Source organism: Labrus mixtus, chromosome 8 (assembly GCF_963584025.1).
Source record: "Labrus mixtus chromosome 8, fLabMix1.1, whole genome shotgun sequence".
Taxonomy (NCBI): domain Eukaryota; kingdom Metazoa; phylum Chordata; class Actinopteri; order Labriformes; family Labridae; genus Labrus; species Labrus mixtus.
The window spans coordinates 31,094,327-31,103,578 of NC_083619.1; the positions used below are offsets into that span (position 1 = coordinate 31,094,327).

General features: G+C 41.4%; 1 protein-coding gene across 1 annotated transcript; it reads left to right on the forward strand.

Annotated features, from left to right (window-relative positions):
* Positions 1–589: 589 nt before the first annotated feature.
* On the forward strand, positions 590–9,010 carry LOC132978491 (inositol monophosphatase 1-like). Its single transcript, XM_061043697.1, has 8 exons — positions 590–738; positions 2,010–2,143; positions 4,836–4,940; positions 5,025–5,070; positions 5,158–5,266; positions 5,415–5,523; positions 8,506–8,657; positions 8,747–9,010. The coding sequence occupies exons 1-8, from the start codon at positions 679–681 to the stop codon at positions 8,893–8,895; spliced, it is 864 nt and encodes a 287-aa protein (XP_060899680.1). The 5' UTR covers positions 590–678; the 3' UTR covers positions 8,896–9,010.
* The last annotated feature ends 242 nt before the right edge of the window (positions 9,011–9,252 follow it).

Here is a 9,252-nt window from a genome sequence, read left to right on the forward strand (position 1 = left end):
ATCTGCCGCATGCCGCATGCCGCTCGTGACCTGATGACCTTTGACCTGTGGCGACCATGACATCACAAAGAGTAAAATAAAACCTTCTGTTTTGATAAGATATGAATGTAAACAATTTAATCTCATCTTTTCTTTGTTTGACTGTGAGGAGGAGTTCTGATGAAGGATGGGGAGGGCTGCCATTGGCTGCTTGTGTTTCAGGGAGGCGGGTCCTAAGCTCTGATTGGCTGTTTGTCTCAATAAAAGAGGAAAAACTTCAGAGAAATTCATTTCTTCAGAAACCCACCGACACTCAGGTACGAACGCACTCCTTCTACTTCTACTGGTTTCTACTTCCTACTTCCTCTCTCGCCCCTCATCTCTCTCGCTCTCTTCTATTTATCGGTCGTTTCCTTTCCTCTCTCGCCCCTCATCTCTCTCTCTCTCTTCTATTTATCGGTCGTTTCCTTTCCTCTCTCGCCCCTCATCTCTCTCTCTCTCTTCTATTGATCGGTCGTTTCCTCTTCCTCTCTCGCCCCTCATCTCTCTCGCTCTCTTCTATTGATCGGTCATTTCCTCTTCCTCTCTCGCCCCTCATCTCTCTCTCTCTCTCTCTCTGATGATAGTCTTTTTCTCTGACAGGAGGTCTCACTCTACACATTTTCCACTCCTCACCTTCGTCATCATCATATCACCATCATGGCTGACTGGACCAACTGTCTGAACTTCGGTATCTCTATTGCCAAACAGGCCAGTGAGGTAAGAGACGCACCAACCAATCACAGCGCAGCGTTCAGGGGTCAGAGAGCTTTATTAAAAGGTGTAACAGCCTTAAATAAAATCATCTGAATCCTTCTTTATTTAATTTAAAGTTTTTATCTTAAAGCAGCTCAACTCTTTCATTCCTTCAAACCCTGTCGACCAATCAGACGACACATCACTGTGATGTCACTGTGCGAAAAAAATGCTTAGTCGGCAGTAAGTTTCTTTTTTTTCAATTATTTGATTTGAATTTATTTTACCCCAAACAATAGTCACATTACAGACAAGACAGCTCCAAGAGTGAGCTGTCTTTCAGCAGCACCACACTGACATTCAGCCAATTAGATCCCCTGTTCTATTGCTCCTGTTCTATTGCTCCTGTTCTATTGCTCCTGTTCTATTGCTCCTGTTTGATTGCTCCTGTTCTATTGCTCCTGTTTGACTGCTCCTGTTCTATTGCTCCTGTTCTATTGATCCTGTTTGATTGCTCCTGTTTGATTGCTCCTGTTTGACTGCTCCTGTTTGACTGCTCCTGTTTGACTGATCCTGTTCTATTGCTCCTGTTCTATTGCTCCTGTTCTATTGCTCCTGTTTGACTGCTCCTGTTCTATTGCTCCTGTTCTATTGCTCCTGTTTGATTGCTCCTGTTTGATTGCTCCTGTTTGACTGCTCCTGTTTGACTGCTCCTGTTTGACTGATCCTGTTCTATTGCTCCTGTTCTATTGCTCCTGTTCTATTGCTCCTGTTTGACTGCTCCTGTTCTATTGCTCCTGTTTGATTGCTCCTGTTCTATTGCTCCTGTTTGATTGCTCCTGTTTGACTGCTTCTGTTTGACTGCTCCTGTTTGATTGCTCCTGTTTGACTGCTCCTGTTTGATTGCTCCTGTTTGACTGCTCCTGTTTGAATATAAATAGGTATGAAAAATAAAGTGGGTTAGGATGCGTTATATGCTTTTCCAATCTGGTCCTGAGATCTTGATGATGTCCTTGTTCCTGTGTTCTAATGAGCTCTTGATGATGTCCTTGTTCCTGTGTTCTAATGAGATCTTGATGATGTCCTTGTTCCTGTGTTCTAATGAGATCTTGATGATGTCCTTGTTCCTGTGTTCTAATGAGCTCTTGATGATGTCCTTGTTCCTGTGTTTTAATGAGATCCTGATGATGTCCTTGTTCCTGTGTTCTAATGAGATCTTGATGATGTCCTTGTTCCTGTGTTCTAATGTGTTTTAATGTGTTCTACTTGGACTGATACCTGAGCGTGTGTTCCAGGTGGTTCTGTTGGCGTTCCAGCAGCAGAAAGATGTGAAGCTTAAAAGTTCTCCGGCTGATCTGGTGACAGAAACGGATCAACAAGTCGAGAAGATCCTCATCTCTGCCATCAGGAACAAATACCCAGATCACAGGTCCGACTGTGTTCTACTGTTCTACTGTGTTCTACTGAGTTCTACTGTGTTCTAATGTGTTCTCCTGTGTTCTGTTGTGTTCTCCTGTTCTCCTGTGTTCTACTGTGTTCTAATGTGTTCTCCTGTTCTGCTGTGTTCTACTGTGTTCTCCTGTTCTACTGTGTTCTACTGAGTTCTAATGTGTTCTCCTGTTCTAATGTGTTCTACTGTGTTCTCCTGTATTCTCCTGTGTTCTATTGTGTTTTCCTGTGTTCTACTGTGTTCTTTTGTGTTCTCCTGTGTTCTACTGAGTTCTACTGGGTTCTATTGTGTTATATTGTATTATTTTGTGTTCTATTGTGTTCTACTGTGTTCTACTGTTTTCTTTTGTGTTCTTTTGTGTTCTATTGTGTTCTCGTGTTCTACTGTGTTTTATTGTGTTCTCCTGTGTTCTATTGAGTTCTATTGTATTCTACTGTGTTCTAATGTGTTCTCCTGTGTTCTACTGTGTTCTATTGTGTTCTACTGTGTTCTACTGTGTTCTTTTGTGTTCTACTGTGTTCTACTATGTTCTTTTGTGTTCTACTGTGTTCTATCGTGTTCTATTGTGTTCTACTGTATTCGTTTGTGTTCTATTGTGTTCTACTGTGGCCTTTTGTCTTCTATTGTGTTCTACTGTGTTCTTTTGTGTTCTATTGTGTTCTACTGTGTTCTATTGTATTTTATTGTGTTCTTTTGTGTTCTATTGTGTTCTACTGTGTTCTATTGTATTTTATTGTGTTCTCCTGTTCTAATGTGTTCTCCTGTTCTAATGTGTTCTATTGTGTTCTACTGTGTTCTATTGTGTTCTTTTGTGTTCTATTGTGTTCTACTGTGTTCGTTCATGTTCTATTGTGTTCTACTGTGGCCTTTTGTGTTCTATTGTGTTCTACTGTGTTCTTTTGTGTTCTACTGTCTTCTATTGTGTTCTACTGTGTTCTACTGTGTTCTTTTGTGTTCTACTGTGTTCTATTGTGTTCTACTGAGTTCTACTGTGTTCTATTGTGTTCTCCTGTGTTCTCCTGTGTTCTTTTGTGTTCTTTTGTGTTCTTTTGTGTTCTATTGTGTTCTACTGTGTTCTCCTGTTCTAATGTGTTCTCCTGTGTTCTACTGTGTTCTACTGTGTTCTCCTGTTCTATTGTGTTCTACTGTGTTCTATTGTATTTTATTGTGTTCTCCTGTTCTAACGTGTTTTCCTGTTCTCCTGTGTTCTACTGTGTTCCATTGTGTTCTACTGTGTTCTTTTGTGTTCTATTGTATTCTATTGTGTTCTCCTATTCTAATGTGTTCTCCTGTGTTCTACTGTGTTCTCCTGTTCTACTGTGTTCTACTGTGTTCTATTGTGTTCTCCTGTGTTCTATTGAGTTCTATTGTATTCTACTGTGTTCTATTGTGTTCTCCTGTGTTCTATTGTGTTCTTTTGTGTTCTATTGTATTCTATTGTGTTCTACTGTGTTCTTTTGTGTTCTATTGTGTTCTACTGTGTTCTATTGTATTCTATTGTGTTCTCCTGTGTTCTCCTGTTCTACTGTGTTCTATTGTGTTCTACTGTGTTCTACTATGTTGTCCTGTGTTCTATTGAGTTCTATTGTGTACTACTGTGTTCTTTTGTGTTCTACTGTGTTCTATTGTGTTCTCCTGTGTTCTATTGTGTTCTCATGTGTTCTATTGTGTTCTCCTGTGTTCTACTGTGTTCTATTGTGTTCTACTGTGTTCTTTTGTGTTCTATTGTGTTCTACTGTGTTCTTTTGTGTTCTATTGTATTCTATTGTGTTCTCCTGTTCTACTGTGTTCTATTGTGTTCTACTGTGTTCTATTGTATTCTACTGTGTTCTATTGTGTTCTCCTGTGTTCTCTGTGTTCTATTGTGTTCTACTGTGTTCTATTGTGTTCTATTGTGTTCTACTGTGTTCTTTTGTGTTCTGTTGTGTTCTATTGTATTCTATTGTGTTCTCCTGTTCTACTGTGTTCTCCTGTTCTATTGTGTTCTATTGTGTTCTACTGTGTTCTACTGTGTTGTCCTGTGTTCTATTGAGTTCTATTGTGTACTACTGTGTTCTTTTGTGTTCTACTGTGTTCTATTGTGTTCTCCTGTGTTCTATTGTGTTCTACTGTGTTCTACTGTGTTCTCATGTGTTCTACTGTGTTCTACTGTGTTCTATTGTGTTCTACTGTGTTCTACTGTGTTCTATTGTGTTCTACTGTGTTCTTTTGTGTTCTCCTGTGTTCTATTGTCTTCTATTGTCTTCTATTGTGTTCTACTGTGTTCTATTGTGTTCTCATGTGTTCTACTGTGTTCAATTGTGTTCTACTGTGTTCTTTTGTGTTCTATTGTGTTCTACTGTGTGCTTTTATGTTCTATGGTGTTCTATTGTGTTCTACTGTGTTCTATTGTGTTGTCCTGTGTTCTACTGTGTGCTTTTGTGGTCTCCTGTGTTCTACTGTGTTCTTTTGTGTTCTATTGTGTTCTACCATGTTCTTTTGTGTTCTATTGAGTTCTACTGTTTTCTACTGATGAAAGCAGTTAAGGAACAGAATGACCACAGACCAGGACTTTTCGGGTTCTTCTTAGAACACTTACTTAGCAGCTGGTACATCACAGTGTAATGATTCTGATTGGACAGCAGATAGGGAGTAATTAGATAGAAGGTGACCTCTGACCTGTGACCCTCAGGTTCATAGGGGAGGAGTCAGTGGCGGCAGGTGAGCGTCTGGAGCTGACCGACAGCCCCACCTGGATCATCGACCCCATTGATGGGACTGTGAACTTTGTACACAGGTGAGGGGCGTGGCTCCGCCCACACTGTGATGTCACAGACAGGAAGGTTACACCTGCTGAACTGTTTGTTTTTTCTCCTGACAGGTTTCCATTTGTGGCCATCTCCATCGCTTTCACCGTCAACAAGCAGGTAAACTCGCCGTCCAGATACAGGTCATAGGTCAGCAGGGGGCGGAGCTCAGCGACTTGACGTGTTGTTGTTGGCTCTTTTTGTCAGACGGAGTTTGGCGTGGTTTACAGCTGCATGGAGGACAAAATGTTCTACGCTCAGAGAGGAAAAGGAGCATTTGTGAACGGAGAAGCGCTGCACGCCTCAGGACAGGAAGGTGACATCACACACACGTGACATCACACACGTGACATCACACATACGTGACATCACACACACGTGACATCACACACATGTGACATCACACATACGTGACATCACACACGTGAGGTGACTTTTCTGACTGTCCTGTCTCCTCCAATCAGATGTCAGCAGGTGTGTGGTGGTGACGGAGATCGGGGCAGAACGTGACGACCTCTCCCTGTCCACCATGACCTCCAACATCTTCAGGCTGCTCCAACTTCCTGTTCACGGGTAGCAACACCACTATGACTCTCCTGCGTTTTACACTGTTTGTTCATACATCTTCAGAATGTGTGTGTCGTTGCCAGATGTTTTGCCAGATGTTTGTCTGATGTTTTGCCAGATGTTTGTCTGATGTTTTGCCAGATGTTTGTCTGATGTTTTGCCAGCTGTTTTGCCAGCTGTTTGTCTGATGTTTTGCCAGATGTTTTGCTAGATGTTTGTCTAATGTTTTGCCAGATGTTTGTCTGGTATTTTGCCAGATGTTTGTCTGATGTTTTACCAGATGTTTTGCCAGATGTTTGTCTGATGTTTTACCAGACGTTTTGCCAGATGTTTGTCTGATGGTTTGCCAGATGTTTTGCCAGATGTTGGTCTGAAGTTTTGCCAGATGTTTGTCTGATGTTTTACCAGATGTTTTGCCAGATGTTTGTCTGATGGTTTGCCAGATGTTTTGCCAGATGTTTGCCAGATGTTTTGCCAGATGTTTGTCTGATGTTTTGCCAGATGTTTGTCTGATCTTTAGCCAGATGTTTGTCTGATGTTTTGCCAGATGTTTGTCTGATGTTTTGCCAGACGTTTTGCCAGATGTTTGTCTGATGGTTTGCCAGATGTTTTGCCAGATGTTTGTCTGATGTTTTGTCAAATGTTTGTCTGAAGTTTTGCCAGATGTTTGTCTGATGTTTTACCAGATGTTTTGCCAGATGTTTGTCTGATGGTTTGCCAGATGTTTTGCCAGATGTTTGCCAGATGTTTTGCCAGATGTTTGTCTGATGTTTTGCCAGATGTTTGTCTGATCTTTAGCCAGATGTTTGTCTGATGTTTTGCCAGATGTTTGTCTGATGTTTTGCCAGATGTTTGTCTGATGTTTTGCCAGATGTTTGCCTGATGTTTTGCCAGATGTTTTGCCAGATGTTTGTCTGATGTTTTGCCAGATGTTTGTCTGATGTTTTGCCAGATGTTTGTCTGATGTTTTGCCAGATGTTTGTCTGATCTTTAGCCAGATGTTTGTCTGATGTTTTGCCAGATGTTTGTCTGACATTTGTCTGATGTTTTGTCTGAAGTTTGTCTGATGTTTTGCCAGATGTTTGTCTGATGTTTTGCCAGATGTTTGTCTGATGTTTTGCCAGATGTTTGTCTGATGTTTTACCAGATGTTTTGCCAGATGTTTGTCTGATGGTTTGCCAGATGTTTTGCCAGATGTTTGCCAGATGTTTTGCCAGATGTTTGTCTGATGTTTTGCCAGATGTTTGTCTGATCTTTAGCCAGATGTTTGTCTGATGTTTTGCCAGATGTTTGTCTGATGTTTTGCCAGATGTTTGTCTGATGTTTTGCCAGATGTTTGCCTGATGTTTTGCCAGATGTTTTGCCAGATGTTTGTCTGATGTTTTGCCAGATGTTTGTCTGATGTTTTGCCAGATGTTTGTCTGATCTTTAGCCAGATGTTTGTCTGATGTTTTGCCAGATGTTTGTCTGACATTTGTCTGATGTTTTGTCTGAAGTTTGTCTGATGTTTTGCCAGATGTTTGTCTGATGTTTTGCCAGATGTTTGTCTGATGTTTTGCCAGATGTTTGCCTGATGTTTTGCCAGATGTTTTGCCAGATGTTTGTCTGATGTTTTGCCAGATGTTTGTCTGATGTTTTGCCAGATGTTTGTCTGATCTTTAGCCAGATGTTTGTCTGATGTTTTGCCAGATGTTTGTCTGACATTTGTCTGATGTTTTGTCTGAAGTTTGTCTGATGTTTTGCCAGATGTTTGTCTGATGTTTTGCCAGATGTTTGTCTGATGTTTTGCCAGATGTTTGCCTGATGTTTTGCCAGATGTTTTGCCAGATGTTTGTCTGATGTTTTGCCAGATGTTTGTCTGATGTTTTGCCAGATGTTTGTCTGATCTTTAGCCAGATGTTTGTCTGATGTTTTGCCAGATGTTTGTCTGACATTTGTCTGATGTTTTGTCTGAAGTTTGTCTGATGTTTTGCCAGATGTTTGTCTGATGTTTTGCCAGATGTTTGTCTGATGTTTTGCCAGATGTTTGTCTGATGTTTTGCCAGATGTTTGATGTTTTGCCAGATGTTTGTCTGAAGTTTATCCGATGTTTGTCTGATGTTTTGCCCGATGTTTTGCCAGATGTTTGTCTGATGTTTTGCCAGATGTTTGTCTAATGTTTTGCCAGATGTTTGTCTGATGTTTTACCAGATGTTTTGCCAGATGTTTGTCTGATGGTTTGCCAGATGTTTTGCCAGATGTTTGCCAGATGTTTTGCCAGATGTTTGTCTGATCTTTAGCCAGATGTTTGTCTGATGTTTTGCCAGATGTTTGTCTGATGTTTTGCCAGATGTTTGCCTGATGTTTTGCCAGATGTTTTGCCAGATGTTTGTCTGATGTTTTGCCAGATGTTTGTCTGATGTTTTGCCAGATGTTTGTCTGATCTTTAGCCAGATGTTTGTCTGATGTTTTGCCAGATGTTTGTCTGACATTTGTCTGATGTTTTGTCTGAAGTTTGTCTGATGTTTTGCCAGATGTTTGTCTGATGTTTTGCCAGATGTTTGTCTGAAGTTTTGCCAGATGTTTTGCCAGATGTTTGTCTGATGTTTTGCCAGATGTTTGTCTGATGTTTGTCTGAAGTTTGATGTTTTGCCAGATGTTTGTCTGAAGTTTTGCCAGATGTTTTGCCAGATGTTTGTCTGATGTTTTGCCAGATGTTTGTCTGATGTTTGTCTGAAGTTTGATGTTTTGCCAGATGTTTGTCTGAAGTTTATCCGATGTTTGTCTGATGTTTTGCCCGATGTTTTGCCAGATGTTTGTCTGATGTTTTGCCAGATGTTTGTCTAATGTTTGTCTGATGTTTTGACAAATGTTTGTCTGATGTTTGTCTGAAGTTTGTTTGATGTTTTGCCAGATGTTTGTCTGAAGTTTGTCTGATGTTTTGCCAGATGTTTGTCTGATGTTTTGCCAGATGTTTTGCCAGTTTTCCTGATGTTTTGCATGTTCCAGTGTTCGTGCGATGGGGACGGCGGCGGTCGATATGTGTCAGGTGGCAACGGGTGGAGCTGATGCTTATTATCACATCGGGATGCACTGTTGGGACATTGCTGCCTCCGCCATCATTGTCCAGGAGGCAGGAGGTGTTGTCATGGATACTGACGGTTGGTATCTGACTGATGATGTCCTGTATTACCTGGGGGTACCTGTTGAGGGGCGTGTCCTTCATAAATATGTGGGTATGTCTCGTCAGGCTCAGACTTTGACATGATGTCCAGGAGAGTCATCGCTGCCAGCTCCCCAGCTGTGGCCAATAGCATCGCTCATGTCATTCAGGCGTTTCCATGTCGCCGTGACGATGAGGACCCCTGCAGGTGTGTCTGCGGAGCGAATGGAGTGTAGGTCAGCTGACAACAAGTGTGATTGAAGCGTTTGTGCAGAACGTTGAGCTGCTGATAAAGTTTGAGAAGAATAAAAATGTGAAAAGCAGCAAAATTGTCGACTCATTCATTCTAAAAAGTCTGTTTTTACAGCAGAGATTAACATGTTTACAGCCTGGTTCAAAAAACCAAATAGGTGTGATTAGCTCATGTCTCGATGGACACACACTGTACGGGGGGTGAATGTTTTGATGACTCATCAGTTTTGATTTGATGAAGGATAAGAGTTATTCACAATAAGGCGTGTAGCTGACCTGATTGACAGGTGGGCGCGGTGTAATGGTTTGTCAGGAGGTTTAAAACCCGCCTCAGCTCCAGC

Coding starts and splice junctions, on each gene's coding strand:
- LOC132978491 (XM_061043697.1), top strand. CDS start 679: ATGGCTGACTGGACCAACTGTCTGAACTTCGGTATCTCTATTGCCAAA. Junction 4,941..5,024: donor ACTGTGAACTTTGTACACAG/GTGAGGGGCGTG, acceptor TTCTCCTGACAG/GTTTCCATTTGTGGCCATCT. Junction 5,267..5,414: donor GCACGCCTCAGGACAGGAAG/GTGACATCACAC, acceptor TCCTCCAATCAG/ATGTCAGCAGGTGTGTGGTG.